Source organism: Chenopodium album, chromosome 12 (assembly GCF_948465745.1).
Source record: "Chenopodium album chromosome 12, dcCheAlbu1.1, whole genome shotgun sequence".
In the NCBI taxonomy this organism is placed as follows: domain Eukaryota; kingdom Viridiplantae; phylum Streptophyta; class Magnoliopsida; order Caryophyllales; family Amaranthaceae; genus Chenopodium; species Chenopodium album.
In genome coordinates, this window is record NC_137845.1 from 7,958,504 (window position 1) to 7,975,499 (window position 16,996).

The following is a 16,996-nucleotide window of genomic DNA, read 5'->3' on the forward strand; positions in this document are numbered from 1 at the left end:
AAGGCCTTGACAGTTTTACTTCTAGAAGCCATATTCTTTATGTAATTGTTTCAGGCTTTCGGCATTCATGCTAGTAAAACTGAAAAAATTTCCTTAATGCTGACCTGTGACATGGATGTCTGGCTGTGGATAGGGGAAGGTTCTGGTGTGGCAACAAACATGAATTGATGTGTTCTTTCGTCAGCAAAGTCTCTCAACCTCTCTAACTCTGGCAAGACCACTCTCTCAAGATCTGGTCGATCTTTCCTCCTCAACTCAGCACATTGAATAGCTACCTTCGCCAGACCTAAGGCTTCCTCCACCGGCCAATCAGGTACCGACTGATCCAGTATATCAGCAAATGTTCCCTTCTCAATGTAATGCTCCACTTGGTGAGCCAAACCCATGGGTGGCTTAGCAGTTAGCAGTTGGAGAAGCACAATCCCTAGTGAATAGACATCAGATTTAACGCCAAGCATGCCACTTTGCTGATACTCTGGATCAATGTAGCAGAAAGTCCCAGCAGCTGATGTCTTGCAATATTGTGTTATGTGATCAGCAATGGACGGGGGCACCAGTCTTGCCAATCCAACATCTCCAATCTTAGCAACATAATACCTATCCAGAAGTATATTCCCTGGTTTTAGGTCACGATGAACTAGCGGTTCTGGCTTTGTTTGATGGAGGAAATTCAGTCCTGTTGCAATGTCTGCTGCAATACGGAACCTAACTTGCCAAGTAAGGGGTTGGGTTTTCCCTCGACGAAACAGACGATCATCTAAACTACCGTTGGCCATGTATTCATAAACAATGCAACCATATTCTGGGCATGCGCCTAGGAGAAGAACCATATTGGGATGCCTGATGCAGCTCAGTACTTCAACCTGCAACGTATTCAAGGTAAAGAAAAATGATGTGCTGGATTTAACATTTAAATGGGTTTATAAATTTTAAAACTCTTGCATTTGGTGTTACAAAAGTTCAGTTTAAGTTTGGTTTGGATAACTGAACTCTTCATGTGCTTGTGAGATAGGGAAATGCGTTCCACTGAATTTAGTAGACAGAAGAGAACTAGTGTTTTTTTAAGGCTTTGGTAATTTTTTTCCCATGCGATTGAAATTATGTTTAAATGTTCTATTCAAGGGCGTTTTTTTCCTTTGACAAATTTTTAATGTTCCACAATATATGTAGTTTAAAAACTAAAACACAAATCTATCAACATCTTTTCAGCTTCTGATCATAATTTCTCTTAAGCACAAAATGTTTTGTCTCTGCCTTGTAAAAGTCTTTGCAAGCTACATTTTTCTCACCTTTTCATTCTAGACATCTATGATATTATGAAGCCCTTAAAGCAGTAACATTACTCATTTCTATGATGAGACCATGGGAAAAGCCTTGTACATCTCACCCTTTTACATGCCCAAATAAGGCATTGGGGCAATGATATGTTAGGTGTAGAAGTTGATGTATAAATGCTAAAAATTGTCAATTATTTGACCCTTTTGACTCTGTTGACATGTACTGATGGTATATCAGTTGGACATCCAAAGAAGGAAAACATTTAGATAAACAAAAGTTTTTGCATGCATTGGGTGTACAGTAAATTTAATGTACATCCGGTTACTGTATACCAAAAGTTACTCATATTATATCACAAATGTTACCCTTAATTCCATAAAAGTTACCCTTATTACCCAGGTACTTTTTTTCTCACAAAATTACCCTTAAACTATCAAAAGTTACCCATTTACCCATTACTTTTATTCTAACAAAATTACCCTTAAACTGTCAAAAGTTACCCATATTACCCATTTACTTTTATTCTAACAAAATTACCCTTAAACTATCAAAAGTTACCCATATTTCTTTTCTTTAGAACGCAACACAGTAAATTACTGTACACCCAGTTCTTTAAAAACATTTGTCTTAGATAAAATAAAATCAATTTCAGTTGGAGTTGAGGCTTTTTTTTGAAGTAAAGGAAGCAAGCATCATTGTCATCATAATCCTTTTCCACAAATCATCAGTTAACAAATTAAGTCATTCTCAGGTGAATAAAGTGTACTAAGATGGTTATCCATGATTTTCTCCCCAGCATTGGTTGAAATCTGTCTGGTGCATGTGCCGATGTGCGATTAGGTTTTCACAGGTGATTCTAATTTCTTTGTCTACAACACTTAATGGAAGATTGCACAACACTAGCCTCTGATATAGGGACTCATATTTTACTGAAGTAACAAATACTTCTATATGTATTACCTCCTGCTGGAACTGCGTTCTTCCTTGAGCGGCATCTGGACGTAGAACTTTCACTGCAACTCTTGTATGATCAAGATAACACTTAAATACAGGTCCATAGCCTCCTTCTCCAACCTTGAGGGATGCAGAGAAATTATCCGTCGCTGTTTCAATTTCTTCAATGGTGTACCTCTTGTAACTTAAGGCACTATGAGTTGGTCTGTATTCTGTGTTTCCTGCAGTTAGTTTTCTTTCTTCCTGCAGTGCTTCTGCCCTTTCTGCTCTTTTTCTCTCAGCAAGCACCATTGCAACTTCCTCAGGAGTACCTGCTTCTTTCAATTTTTTGTCTTCTTCTAGCCTCCATCGGTGGAGCTCCATTGCCTGCACTTGTTTGACATTCTAACTATCAAATGCCAGATATGTGGAATTATTTGTAAAATGATCCTTGAGAACATAACTTTATTTTGGGACAAAGGGGGTGGGGGTCTGTGTGTTAGTATAAAACGCACTTGTTGTCTTTCTCTCTCTTTCGCAAAAACTGCTTCTTTGCAGGCTTCACCATACATTTGCATGGTTTGCTTTAGCTCAAGCTTTAACCTCCTCATCTCAGCATCTGTTTCTTCCTGTGTTTACGTGAACAGAATTCATATTATTGCAAACATGATTTACCAAAAAAAAAAAAAAAACAAGCAAATAAGCATAGAACTATAGAAGTCATTGGCACATGGTTTGTATTCTGTACATGAGTGGAGACGGTTAACAATACTTGCAAGATTAATAAAAGTCTGCTGCCTCTGTTACGAAAAGAATATGGAAGGATATTTTAGAACTAAACAACCTAGTTATTTTATCAGTTGCATTTTTGCACCTGCTCTTTTTTCTACCAAAAGATTCACCTTTCAAAAAAAAAAAAAAAAAAAATCTTTTTTGGCAGATTACTTCATACATATTTCCTTCTCACAAATGCTATTGATAATATTTCTAGGTTCCCTGGTGGGTAGCTGTTGAAGATTAATGCATAGGTATATATGGTAATATTCGCTATTTGTGTAAAATATATTTTTGATAATATGCTATTTGATATTAAGTGAAAGTACTTCATGTTTTGCTGCAGTAAAATACTTACACTATGCTGTGAAGAAACTGAAGTCCATCCACTGTCTTGCGATGTGTATGAAATTTCAGGCCTTAGGTTAGTATCATTCATCCTTTGTCCACCCCTAGAAGACCCATAACTGTAATCTAAAGTAGAAGAAAATCTTGGTGTACGTGTTATATCCATGTAGTCATATTGCATAGAAAGGCGGTCAACACTTGTTCTGTCAGAACTCACGAAGGATATATCTGTTTCACTTTCTGGAAATTCACTCAACATCAGCCTTTCATTCCATCTGTCTAACCTGATAGAACATTTGTTAAACATGAATGAATATCATCAAAATAATTCTGTACTGTTGAATGGATGAGAATATTGGATACGGATACTGAGATTTAATTAGTATTGGAAAACTGATCGCATTTTTGTATGCTTGTATTCTACCTTTGAAGTCTGTGAAACATGATTTTTTTGCCTCATGTTTCATCATATTTAAGCTTTTATTCAAAGAAAATACCAGTATTTAGTAATTAAGGAATATTGAGATTATTGACACTACTATTGACAAACAGAAATTGAGCTTCCCCTGCTAGTGGATGTACCTCAAGTCTTTTTCTTCACTAGGAGGTGTGAATGAAGGCCTATCCCCTGCTACAGAATTCAGGTATTATTATTTTGAGTTGAAGAAACGTTAAGTAATATATCAAGACAATGGAAATAAAGAAACCTCTAATGCTCATACTACGTCGTGGTGGTGTTGAAACAGGTGTGGAGACATTAGGTTTGTCTTTGACTATGTTTTCTATGTAGCTCTGAAGAGGGGACATGTGTGGAACTGGTCGTGATGCATTGCGTACACTTGACATCTTTGCCTTGGAGATTACATAAACAGTGCAGAAATCAGGTGCTCCTCTTGACACCATTGTTGGTATATCTGCACTCTTGAATTTTCTGTGTCATCATAAAATAAATGTTTAGTAATCAATGTCTATCAGACAAATATTTTTCTTCAAATAATTCTTAATGCTTGCTTTGATTATATGTGATGGAAAATTAAAAAGGTTTCAACTATATTTCTATTACTGCTGGGTAAAAGTCAATAAGATCAGGGAATTGCTCTTTTTGTCTATACAATTTATTCCATTTTGACATGCCATCTGCCTGAAACATTTTATTGAGTGGTTCTCATAGAGCACTATTTACTGCAATATCTGTGAAGTTAGCTGTCATACGTACTTACATCTGATCCATTCTTGTTTGTGATAAGTGAATAGATAAGCTAATGTGAATTGGTACTTATCAAAGGGCATTGTCTGGAGTTATCACCTGATAAATCCACCTTTTGAAGCACCAAGAACCAAATTCTCAATTGCGGCATAATTTGCGTATTCTATTAGAGCCCTGCCTACATCGTTATCTTTGAGTGTGACATCTATGCAGCGTATCTGACCAAGTGCAGAAAAGAAGCCAATTTAGTATGCATTTTAACAAATACCAAAAAGCAAAAAGACCAATAGTGATAAAATTATGACAACTAGCTTATGTGTTTTCAGGTTTTGTTCATAGATCCTGTTGTTAGAATATCATCCTCGCCTCATTCTATTGCATAGTGTTGTTTATATACAAGGTACCTGGGGAAGTATAGCAGACATAGAACCTAGGGAACTATACAACACATGGGAAATGATAAATACAATAATGCTACAATAATGCTAAAGGCATCATCACAATTACATAGGCTAATACACCCCCGCAGTCCGAGCGGGAGGTAATCGAACGCTTAGACTGGAACGAAACTCCTCGAAGAGAATTTGCGGCAACCCTTTTGTAAAAATGTCAGCTATTTGGTACTTTGATGGAACATGAAGGACGCGAATTTGACCACGGCTAACCTTTTCCCTAACGAAATGTATATCCATTTCGATATGCTTTGTTCTTTGGTGTTGCACAGGGTTGCCAGATAAGTAGACCGCGCTTACATTATCGCAGTACACGACAGTAGCTTTGGTGAGGGGGAGGCGCAACTCCAGCAGCAGGTTGCGCAACCAGCAGGCTTCAGCCACTACGTTCGCGACACCCCTGTACTCGGCTTCAGCGCTTGATCGGGATAATGTGGGCTGTCGTTTGGCAGACCATGAGATGAGGTTGTCGCCAAGGAAGACACAATACCCGGAGGTCGATCGGCGTGTGTCTGGGCAGCCACCCCAGTCCGCGTCAGTGTATGAAATTAGTGATGAGAGGGAGGATGGATATAGGTGAAGGCCGAGCTTTAGAGAACCTTGGAGATACCGTAAAATACGACGAAGAGCTTGCATATGTTCTTGCCTTGGATCATGCATAAACAAGCATATTTGTTGCACGGCGTAGGAGATATCGGGCCGAGTGAAGGTGAGGTATTGCAAGGCTCCGGCGAGGCTTCGGTAAAGAGTGGGGTCGGCAATTGGTGGACCGGAGTTCGCACTTAGTTTGGCCTTGGAGTCGACCGGAGTAGTGGAAGGCTTACATGATGACATATTTGCGCGAGCTATTATGTCCTCAGCATATGATTTTTGTGACAAAAATAGCCCATTTGGATGATGGGTTACTGAAATACCAAGAAACGAGTTCAAAAACCCAAGATCCTTCATTGCGAATTCTGATTTTAGCTTGCCCATTATTGAACGTCGTAGAGCCTTGGATGAAGTGGTGAGAATGATGTCGTCCACATAGAGTAAAATGTAGGCAATCTCCTTGCCATGACAATATATGAATAGGGAATTATCCGATTTGCTATGCACAAATCCAATAGTGGAGACAAAGTTGGCAAACCTACGGTACCAAGCACGAGGAGCTTGCTTGAGCCCGTATAGTGCCTTTTTGAGGAGGCATACATGTGATGGATTGTCCTTATCGCGGAGACCCGGGGGTTGATGCATGTATACGGTCTCATCGAGATCCCCATTCAAGAATGCATTTTTGACGTCCATTTGGTGTATCGGCCATGACTTGGATAAGGCAATGCTTAGAACAGTGCGGATGGTGGCCGGCTTGACCACGGGACTAAATGTTTCATCACAATCCACTCCAACCTGTTGATTCCTGCCATTAACAACAAGACGGGCTTTGTGCCTCTCAAAATCACCGTTAGCATTTTTCTTGTGGCGAAAGAGCCACATACAAGGAATTATGTTGACATTAGTAGGACGGGGCACCAACTCCCAAGTCTTAGTTTTAATTAGAGCATGAAATTCGTCAAGCATAGCTTCTTTCCAATTCGGGTCCGATAAAGCCACAATAGGATTTTTTGGGAGAGGGGAGGGAGAAGTGGAAGTGTGTAGATTGAAGGGAGTTTTTGGCTTGAAAATGCCGTGAGAGCTCCTAGTTGCCATTTGAGGGGAAAGAGAAGGTGTTGGATTTGGGAGCTGTAGAGTGTTGGCATTGTTAGTGGGCTGACCCACTGGAATTGGGCCAGATGTGGGAGAGGCGGATTGGGCCTCTGATGGAGTAGGAGAAATTGGGGAGGAGATGGGGCTGTTTGTGGGAGGAGGAGGATGGGCCGTGGGTGAGTTAGGGGGAAGTTGGGCCTGATGTTGTAGTTGGGCCGTGGGAGGTGGAGTAGTTTGGGCTAAGTGATGTAAGATAGAAGGGGAGAGCCCATGATCTAGAAATTCATATGTTTGAGCAGTACGAGAGTGAATTTTTGCAAATGGGAATTGGGTCTCATCAAATACCACATGCCTAGAGATGAAAATTTTGTTTGTGGACATGTCGTAGCATTTGTAGCCACGATGATTAGGTGGGTACCCTAAGAAGACACAAGGGGTAGAGCGGGCTTGAAGTTTGTTGATGGAGGTGGAAGGGAAAAGGGGATAGCATAGGCATCCAAAAGTTTTGAGATGTGAGTAGGAGGGATCTTTGTGATAAAGTATTTTTGTGGGAGAGTGGAGACCTATAGTTTTGGAAGGGAGAATGTTGTGGAGATAAGTTGCCATTTGGAGAGCATGGTGCCAAAAAGAGGGAGACATAGAGGAGTGAGCTAAGAGGGTACGGATCATGTTATTTATGGTGCGTATTTTTCTCTCCGCCTTACCATTTTGAGAGGAAGTGTGGGGACAAGAAAACCGAAAAGCCATGCCATTTTGTTCACAAAAGATGCGGAAGGGTCCATTGTCATACTCTTTGCCATTATCACATTGAAAACACTTAATCTCTCTTTCAAATTGGGTTTTGGCATAAGCACGAAATTGGAGGAAGAATGAGTGCACTTGTGATTTTTTGCATATTGGATAAGTCCATAAGAAATTACTAAAATCATCCAAAAATAACACATAATATAAATGGCCCGCGGAGCTTAATTTGGGAGATGTCCAAAGATCACTATGGACCAAATCAAAAGGCATACAAGTAGTAGAATGTGAGTAAAAAATGGTAACTTGACAAGTTTACCTAGAGGACAAGAAATGCAAATAGAATTGTCTAAATTTCTTTTACAATCCACAAACTTTTTCTTAGACAAAGACTGTAAAATATTTTTGGCAGGATGACCAAGTCTTGCGTGCCAAACTGACGGGGAAAGAGCAGCGAAGGAGAAGGGTATGGTGGTGGAAGAGGTGGCGGTGGAGACGGGGTAAAGGTCGCCGGAGCTATCACATCGCATACGAGTGGTTCCCGTCGAAAGGTCCTTCACAGAAAAACCAAACGGGTCAAACTCAATGGAAACCCAATTATCACAAGTGAATTTTCTTACGGAAATCAGATTTTTAATTAATTTTGGGGCATGAAGAACACCATTTAGGGAGAAAGGGGGGTGGGGAGATGGGAGAGAGGTACAACCGACACCGCGAATTGGAATAGCATGCCCGTTACCAACAATTATATTTCGTTGATTGCTCAAATTAAAATAAGACTTGAGAGTACCTGATTGGGATGTCATGTGGGAGGTGGCTCCGGTGTCCATGTACCACCCCTCGTCTGGTGGCGTGAGGGAGAGAGTGTGGAGAGCAGCATCGATTTCTGTTGGAGCGTAGCTAGGTGCGGAAGAGGTCTGAGCAGAGTACGCTTGCTGTGGCTGTTGTGGTCTGGGTCCTAGCACCCCCTGCTGCCACGGCCCAGCAGGCCTGGCCCATGGTGAAGTCGGATAAGGGCACGGCGGCATCGCCCATGGCTGCTGCCCCCATTGAGCCCATGGTGGGTATTGAGACCATTGATGCCAGGGTTGCCAATTTTGGCCTTGATTGGAGTTGTGGCTGCTGCGGTTGTTGTTGTTGTGGTTCCGTCCACGGCCACGGCCGCCGCCGCCGCGATTCCGGCCGCCGCGACCACCTCCCCTGTTTCCCCTGTTGCTTGAACCATTATGTCGAGAATTGTTCTCATATGAAGGAGAATTATCATTGTGGTAGGAGACCGAATTAATTTCAGAGGTGATTAGAGCAGAGCCAGCAGAGATAGCTTCGGTTGCGGCTTGAGTTGCGAGACGAGATTCCTCAAGAGTGAGCATGGATCGGGCTTTGTAGAAGGAGGGTAGGGGGTCGGTTTGTTGCAAAATTGCTGCAACACTATCATAGGATTTGGGAAGGCCGCGGATTAGAGTGAGCACGAGGCGGTGATCGGAAACAGGGGAGCCGACATTGGAGAGTTGGTCAGCGATGCTCTTAATTTGTTGACAGTAGGAGGAGATATTTGGGAAATCTTTCATGTCAATTGTCGAGAATTCGCTCTCCAATTGAACTGCTCGTGAACTTTTGTTGTCAAGAAAGATATCATGAAGGCGATCCCAAGCCTGTTTGGCAGTGGAGTCGGGTTCCAGAATTGTGAGGAGAAGGTCATTGGATATTGTGGTGTATATCCATCCAAGCACAATTGCATCGAGGCGGGTCCATAGAGCAAGGTCAGCAGGATCTTCTTTGTCGTCTGGGGGGATAATGTGGTCGATTACATCGTACGCACGAGCTTGTATTTTGAAAAGTTCAGCCCAAGAAGAGTAGAGTGTCTTTTTCATCTCTAAAGTGATTGGAATGAGGCTTTTTATGTTGTTGACTGCACAAGCCGGGTGAAAGGGAGTGCTTTTGGGTTGATCACCTGCCATGGCAGAGTTGGAGAAGAGAAAAGAGAGGGAAGAACAGAGGGAGGGAGGCGGATTCGAGAGAGAGATAGGAGGAGATGAAAAGACTGAAAGAATGACCTAATCTGATACCATGTTAGAATATCATCCTCGCCTCATTCTATTGCATAGTGTTGTTTATATACAAGGTACCTGGGGAAGTATAGCAGACATAGAACGTAGGGAACTATACAACACATGGGAAATGATAAATACAATAATGCTACAATAATGCTAAAGGCATCATCACAATTACATAGGCTAATACCTGTCAAGATGTAAGAGATCAACTTGTACTTGTTAGCTTATATTGATATTGCTCCATCACCTAGAGAATTGATCTTTGCTCTTCTTTTGTCTAGATCTTGCTGACTTATCTAGCGTGGTTAATTCTAGCTAGTGTGATTAAGTGTTACATGGTAATAGTATATTAGTATGGTTAAGAAAACATACATCCTTGCGAGTACAAAAGCAGCGAAATGTGAGGAACGGGTCCTTAGTCTTCCTGTCAACTTGTTGATAGTTTGGTGATGTGCCTGGACTTGATGTTGATACAATGGCAGAACTGCCCGCTGCAAGCAACAAAGAAATTATGATTACATCTTGGTGATATTTTTTGTTTGCAATTGCAGATGAGAAATGGCCTATTTGCGTAGGGTTCTGTCTTTTAATTCAAAATACAGCGAAGTGTAACTTATGATCATTTTGGTGATAATTTCTATGATCTACTACAACTTAGTTTTATGGCCTATGTTTGTTGCCATTTTCTCCTGTATCGTTTGCCTTCTAGTGGCTCATTACTTCGTTTAACCTTTTCTCATTTTTCTATTGAAGCTTGCAGGAACTTATATCATCTATTCAAAAGGTGTGGCTGAATGGCTCATCACATGACTCTGCCACTTATCACCCCATTTCCAACCATTGAGAGAGCTAGATTATCATCGGAAGGACTTTATTATAGATTAATGGTAAGCTTACTACCAATTTGTTCATGCTGTAATTGGTTGTTATTTATATATCAGGCTGAAGGTTCATACTCAAAATAATAAAATTCTTGCTGCTTATGAAAATCCGGTGAATAATTCTGCATACATATAGTAGTTTTATTTATTTATTTTTGAAGATATTTTATCTTTATCAGATGGTCATGGAAATAAAAGTGTGCAAGACATATTGTTACTTGGACATAGTTTTTCTTTTATTTACACTTTGGTATGGATGCACAGTCGCATTTGAATTTAATATGAGCTGAGTTTAGAAAATTTTTAGGATTAAAATTTATGTAACTATTTAATTCATTTAAGAAAAAATTCCCACTAGCTAAAAAGATTTATAAAAATTGTACAAGAATATTTTATTTAAAAAAAAAAAAAAAAAAAAAAAAAAAAAAAAAAAAAAAAAAAAAAAAAAAAACTCTCTTTGATTAAAACATTAGCCATCAATATAATCTATCTTGAAATACAGGAGAAAAGCTTAAAAATTTCAAATGAATTGACAGAGAGTAATTTTTTGGTTGGCTTATTGTTATTTTACTAGTATAAAAAGATTTAAAAAATTAACAAATTTAACTTCGTGTAAATTCTTAACAAATTATCTACAATGATTTGACTCCTTATCTTAAGCACAAGCTAAAAGGCCGAATTCCCTGGCCTAATCTTGAAATAATTATCATTAGTTATATCCGTCATAATACAAGTAAATGGAAATGAAGAGAAGGGGTTGGGGTTGGAACCTGCATAAGAAGAGTCAGCGGAAACGTGTATCAGGACAACCGGCCGACCTCGACCAAGAAGGTGGTCAGTGGCCCATCTGATGGCATATTGGCTGCCTTTATCTTTGTCTATTGCCACAGCCACTAGCCCGCGGTCCTCTGCTTTCTTTCCAGCATTCACTTTTGATCCCCACATTGCAGAACGTTCCTCCTTTCTGTACTTTAGTCTATCTTTTTTTTTTTTTCACCTCCTTTTCTTTCTCTGTTAATTAATCTCATGCATGCAAATGCATGCATAATGATCTAAACTCAAATTTGGCCTCATGTTATTCCTGGTTGTTTATTCTCTACATTATTTTTGAGAAAGAAATGAAAGAGAAAATTATCCACCTTAATTTCCTCCAGTCAATGTGCTTCATCTTTTTCTTTCCCCTTATTTCTTTTATTTTTTTTGCTTTCTTGGGCATCCAATTTTTTCCCACCCATATATGTTGTGCTTATATTTAGCTAAAATCTACTATATCCCATGATAAAAGGGGGTAATTCTAAAAAGTCAAACATAAGAAGAGAAATTTGAAAATATTAAGTAATATTATTGAAAACTCTGATATTATTTTCCACGTTATTAATGTTTGTATTCCGGTACATGTTAAAGATTGATTTTTTATTATTCATAAGTACTATTCTACATGCATTTATATACGAGAATTTGTTTAGTAGAAGAGAAAATACATGGATTATTTTATTATGAATAGTTAATTTAGTTAAAATGTGTTTTCATTGTCTAATATTGCAATGAATCTATTTTTTTTAATAATGAATAGTTGGCTAAGTTGGAAGAATTGGTTAGTATAGGTTTCCAATTTATTTCAAAACATAACGTCATATACTAATGGTCAAATTTATGCATTGACAAACGTGCAATTGATAAAGAATGGCTGAAGTGCTGCATATTACTTGTATTTTTGTCTTTTGAGGTCAAACAATATTAGTGAGAAAAGAAAGTCTTGCCATGTTAAAAAAATACTAGCAAATTGATCTGGGACTTGTATTGATTGTGTAACTAATTAACTGCAATATCGATTTTTTATCCAAATCTTATCCGGATCATGGAAAATGACTGGTAATTTGAATTAAAAAAATATTTTTGAAATCTAAATACAAATATTGTCCAGCCTTGATATGAGCAGAGACAATTATGAATTATGATGAATATCAAACTTCCAGGAAATTGATAAATTGTAATTAAATCTGTACGAGGTGTGGGGAATTATGCATAGAGGCTAGATATAAATTTTTCACAGGTATAATGAATATGAATTACCAATGCAGGGCTCTTTTGTTGGTGGACACTTGATCTAAATTGAAGGTGGTGTTATTCCATGAGGTTTTGGGTCTAGTTTGCTACAAGGCGGAATGAATGGCTCATTGATAGTCTTGCAGTGAGAACTTTTGTTCCTTTTGATTTGATTTCTACCCTATATATTTAGTAGGTGTCTCATTATTCTCAATCGTTTTTTCTCCTGGTTTTATTGGGTGTTTATCGTGCCTTAATTTTAGAAACTTTTAATATCTCTAATGAGGTTCCTTCCTAAAGTAAGATGAAAGAGGAGGTGGGGGGGGGGGGGGGGGGGGAGGTGTTTAAAAAATCTCTTTGGTGAAATCAATTTGGAGAGTAAAACAAAAAATTTGAAGAGTAAAACAAATAAAGAATTTAGAAACAAGTGCAAGAATTTATACAAGTTTTATGATTGTCTAAGTTTAAAATGCCTAATTAAAAAAAAAGTGACCTTTGATACATTCTCTAATTGACAATTGACGGTAAAGCTAAATTATTAGGATTTTAAATGAGCTCGTCTGTCTCTTTGATCTCTTCAATCTTTTCAACAGCCTCTTTTATGCTCCATCTTACATCTATATTCTCATGGCAACAACCAAACCCAACCTTCAAAAGTTTGTTCATTTCAACCTTGCTGTAATGAGTACCTCCCATCCCTTTATCAAACACATCTTCTCCCTTTTCCTCTTCATTAACTATATCATTTACCCAGGCCACTAGATTTTCACCCTTGACATTTCCGACAGCAAGGAAGTTGGTCGGGAATTTCCCAGTTAGCACTTCCAGTATGAGAATGCCAAGGCTCCAAACATCAGTTTTCTTTGTAAGACGGCCAAGGTGAGCATATTCTGGTGACTTGTAGGCAACCATGAGCTGTTTAGCATGCTCTGTGTTGATTAATGGTTTGAGGGCGTAATCCATGAGAAGGGGTTCATATGAATAATCAAGAAGTACGTTCGATGATTTGAGATATCCATGGGGCACTATTAAGCTTGAAAGCTCACTGTAAAGGTAAGCCAACCCTCTTGCTATCCCTTTGATAATCTTCAACCGCATTGGCCAATCAAATACTTCATCCTTCGTAGTATGTTTTCCTGAAACAGATCAAGTCACACTACATTATGCTTAAAAAATCTTCTTATGCATAAATGTTTCCTCTTCTAGGAATAGTAATGAAAGGCAGCAATTTAGGCTCTAGAAGAACCAATATATATTGACCATTTGGGATTTGTTTTAACGATGCTCCATATAACAGTCGAATTTATGTCTCTCAAAGAAAGGGAGAGGTTACTTACCATGAAGATGACTAGCCAAGCTTCCATTGTCAACAAAATCAAAGATAAGAAGCTTCTCTTCTTTTCTATAGTAACATGCAACTAAAGACAGCACATTTGGATGTCTTAACTTGCCCATTTTCCAAATGTGCTCATGAAATTCATCCCTTCCCACTCTGCTCATCTGCCTAAACCTCTTCACCACCAAGAGCTCTCCTGCAAATACCTCCACCTTGTAGGAAGACTCAAAATTTCCGCTCTCCAACACTTCTGCTGATGCAGTTAACAGTTCAGAGAGGTCAAACTTTTTCCTGTCATCTCTCACGAAATCTAGCTTCCCTGGTTCCGAACGCTTCTTTACAGTCCTTGGGCGATCCTCGTTTGGTGTCATGTGTGTATCCCCAAAATGGTTGCCATCTTGAGATGCAAAACTATCTAGTTTCTTTAGCTTTGCCTTGCGTTTCTTCTGATATACTATTAGGATTGTTGCTGCCAAGATCACTAGTGCAAGTAGTACAACTAGCACAATTACAGTGGCTTTACTTGATGAATTGGTTAGGTCTTTTAATACTGCACCCCCTGTATTACCTGTGCATGGCTTAAGAGGGGCCCCACACAGTCCCTTGTTGCCTGCATTGATTTGTAAAATAAAGTATAAATTTAACATTTTCCAAGTATCACAACAAACATTGGTCCATTGGTAGGCAGTATAATATGGTCACAGTGGTAATGAGTTCGTATGAGGTACTTTAAGAAAGTTTAATTCCAATGTCCATGGCAATACCTTTTCTTTTGTTGCGAATTTATGAAGAAAAACATTTACATGAGTGTAGAATTGCATTACCATGGACTTTAGCATGAGATATATAATTATACACTAACATATTACCATTATCTGTGCTGTCATTACAGCCTAATTCTATGATGTACGTGTTTTACCTGAAAAGAGTTTTGGATTGAGGTGCATGAGTCTTGCAGGTATTGGACCCTCCAATTGGTTGTTAGCCATATTGATGCTTGGCAAGTTTTTTTGATGAAAATCGGGGATGGTGCCTTGGAATTGGTTGCCATCCAGTTTCAGCTCAACGAGGATGGGTAACGAGGTGAGAGATGATGGTATCCTGCCAGTGAAGGCATTGTTTGCCAGGATTATCCTCCTCAAAGCATCCATTCCAGTAAAGGCATCGTCAGGAATATCACCAGAAAATTTATTGTTAGACAGGTAAACAGATCTCAGTTTAGGCAGACGACGAAAATCTGGGATTGGACCCTCAAACTTGTTATTTTTAAAGCTCAGGGTCCTTAGCTCAGGCAATTGAGAAATTGCATCGATATCAATGGTGCCGCCTACACCCATATTTTCCAGCTTTAATCCCCAAATTTTGCCATGTTCACAGATGACACCTATCCATTTTTTATCTGAGCACGGAGCATTAGAAGGGTTCCAGTTGGAAATAGCATCCATATTCGTGAGAGATGACTTAAACTTTAACAGGGCCTCATCCTCTGTGAGTCCTGATACCGGTGTTCCTATGCCCGTTATTGCTAAAAGAGATAGAATATGGAAGAGGTAGGAAAACGAGGATGGTGGGCGCACAAGCGGAGCAAATGCATGCGCGCCCATCAGCAGTTTTAGGAATATATATTTATGTATTTTACGTGAAGGTAGATAGATAGTAATGCCGTTTGTAATATATTTCCTTTCACGCGAGAGGTTGAAAGGTTGACGGCTAAATTTGGTTTTTATTTGTTAGTTTTATCGTCTTTCATGTTGTATCTTCATCTTCAATCTCTTTCCCCTTTGTCTTTCATGGAGATTACGCAGAGGATACACAAATGTAATGCCAAAAATAGGAGGGGTGGTTTCGAAATTAAGAAGGTTGATAAAAGTAACAAAAATAAAATTATAATAGGGGAGGTTTTGGAGGGTTTACGGAGGTGTTTAGAGGGGAGAGATAGGGTGGTGATGTCTCTGTTGGCTTTACGAAGTGTGAACTTGGCGGTTGATTGCGGGTTTTGGGGTGTTGGGGAAGAAGAAACTGGGATATGAGCTGTGGATTTCGGGTTTTGGGGTGTTGGGAGGAGAAGAATCTGGGATATGAGCTATATTGAGGCCGAGAAGAATGGCCAACCTTTGAATAAAAAGACCACAGTTTTCCTTTCTTTTTGCATTCTATTAATAGTTTTGCCAACTTCTACGAAATAAGAGTTTTGTAAAATTTATGCATTAGGATTCATATGCCTAAAAGAAGTTGAATTTCAGCCTCTGCAACTTTACTGTAAGTTGGTTTTTATCTCTTACTATTTTTCTACGCAGTGATGCGCATTTACCACTCGCGAGGAGAGCTGGAGAGACATCTAATGTAATTTTTCCTTACATTATCGAAGATAAAAAAAAAAAAAAAAAATGTATGTAGAATTGTGTTTTTCTCGGTGATATTCGTATTGTCTGGCCTTCTCATAATATAATGAAATGGGAAGAAAATCATTTTCCATGAAGATAATTTCGTATTTTTCCTTTGTTTGGTAACAAGTTGAAAGTGAGTTTCGTAACCTTTCCTTCTCACCCAAATGCCAAATCCTCCCTCTCCTCTTTGGGGTTCCAGTATCCTTTAAGGTTTAAAATATTTTTCATTAAATAAGAAAAAAAAAATACGAAGTATATGTTTAGAAAAAAAAAAATACGAAGTATATGTTTATCTTTTAGCCAAACAAAATCAAAGTGTGAAAATTTATCACTTTCAATAATATGGTTGGATGTTCGATTCTCACTGCTAATCTAATACGTAGTATTATTTGTTTATGTGATTGTTTCAAAGTAAGATGCTTGCCTGCTCGAGTATCAATTTAAGTGATTGAGTTTTCCTTCATAGGAATGTCTAATGTCTAAATGAAGCTAATTAATTTTCAATTTTTTACAAACAAATAAATAAATACAAACTTGGAATTATTGCCATGAAATTAGACAAATCCATTAGGTTAGACCTTCCTATGGGCCGTTGGCCAAAAAAGGTCACTCAAAATTCAGATTTATTTACACAAAGTAAATACTGTATAATTAAAATACTCCGTATCAAAATCAATATTTATGCTAATCTATATATTAAAAGGCGTTCTTAAAAATGTCCATGTGTCACGTAGACCCCCTTATTACGTCACGTCACCAACTCAACTACTCATTACGGCACGCGGCTCTCCCTTTCATTTGTTTTTCATTGCACTTATAATAAAAAAAATTATTTCCACAAGATTTGAACACAAAACCTCTAATTTTAGAACT

General features: G+C 38.6%; 3 protein-coding genes across 3 annotated transcripts; all 3 read right to left on the reverse strand.

Moving 5' to 3' along the window:
- Window positions 1–65: 65 nt before the first annotated feature.
- On the reverse strand, window positions 66–11,299 carry LOC145570771 (U-box domain-containing protein 52-like). Its single transcript, XM_081629912.1, has 9 exons — window positions 11,125–11,299; window positions 9,846–9,964; window positions 4,640–4,758; window positions 4,041–4,264; window positions 3,916–3,961; window positions 3,344–3,617; window positions 2,727–2,840; window positions 2,239–2,598; window positions 66–863 (listed from the first exon to the last, which is right to left on the reverse strand). The coding sequence occupies exons 1-9, from the start codon at window positions 11,297–11,299 to the stop codon at window positions 66–68; spliced, it is 2,229 nt and encodes a 742-aa protein (XP_081486038.1).
- LOC145572712 (uncharacterized) lies at window positions 7,607–9,377 on the reverse strand. The gene is made up of 2 exons (XM_081631687.1): window positions 8,210–9,377; window positions 7,607–7,973 (listed from the first exon to the last, which is right to left on the reverse strand). Exons 1-2 carry the CDS (start codon window positions 9,375–9,377, stop codon window positions 7,939–7,941), a joined length of 1,203 nt encoding a protein of 400 aa, XP_081487813.1. The 3' UTR covers window positions 7,607–7,938.
- Window positions 11,300–12,929: 1,630 nt separating the features above from the next.
- On the reverse strand, window positions 12,930–15,340 carry LOC145571860 (pollen receptor-like kinase 4). The gene is made up of 3 exons (XM_081630895.1): window positions 14,656–15,340; window positions 13,738–14,346; window positions 12,930–13,536 (listed from the first exon to the last, which is right to left on the reverse strand). The coding sequence occupies exons 1-3, from the start codon at window positions 15,338–15,340 to the stop codon at window positions 12,947–12,949; spliced, it is 1,884 nt and encodes a 627-aa protein (XP_081487021.1). The 3' UTR covers window positions 12,930–12,946.
- Between the last annotated feature and the right edge of the window lie 1,656 nt (window positions 15,341–16,996).

What these genes read in the sequence shown, in the direction of transcription:
- LOC145572712 (XM_081631687.1), bottom strand. Translation starts at nt 9,377, where the DNA reads ATGGCAGGTGATCAACCCAAAAGCACTCCCTTTCACCCGGCTTGTGCA. An exon ending in CCACATGACATCCCAATCAG is followed by an intron (nt 7,974 to 8,209) that starts GTACTCTCAAGT and finishes TTTTCTGTGAAG; the next exon opens with GACCTTTCGACGGGAACCAC.
- LOC145570771 (XM_081629912.1), bottom strand. Translation starts at nt 11,299, where the DNA reads ATGTGGGGATCAAAAGTGAATGCTGGAAAGAAAGCAGAGGACCGCGGG. An exon ending in AGTGAAGAAAAAGACTTGAG is followed by an intron (nt 3,618 to 3,915) that starts GTACATCCACTA and finishes ATGTTCTATCAG; the next exon opens with GTTAGACAGATGGAATGAAA. An exon ending in GAACGCAGTTCCAGCAGGAG is followed by an intron (nt 864 to 2,238) that starts GTAATACATATA and finishes AATACGTTGCAG; the next exon opens with GTTGAAGTACTGAGCTGCAT.
- LOC145571860 (XM_081630895.1), bottom strand. Translation starts at nt 15,340, where the DNA reads ATGGGCGCGCATGCATTTGCTCCGCTTGTGCGCCCACCATCCTCGTTT. An exon ending in CAATCCAAAACTCTTTTCAG is followed by an intron (nt 14,347 to 14,655) that starts GTAAAACACGTA and finishes AAATCAATGCAG; the next exon opens with GCAACAAGGGACTGTGTGGG. An exon ending in CTTGGCTAGTCATCTTCATG is followed by an intron (nt 13,537 to 13,737) that starts GTAAGTAACCTC and finishes GATCTGTTTCAG; the next exon opens with GAAAACATACTACGAAGGAT.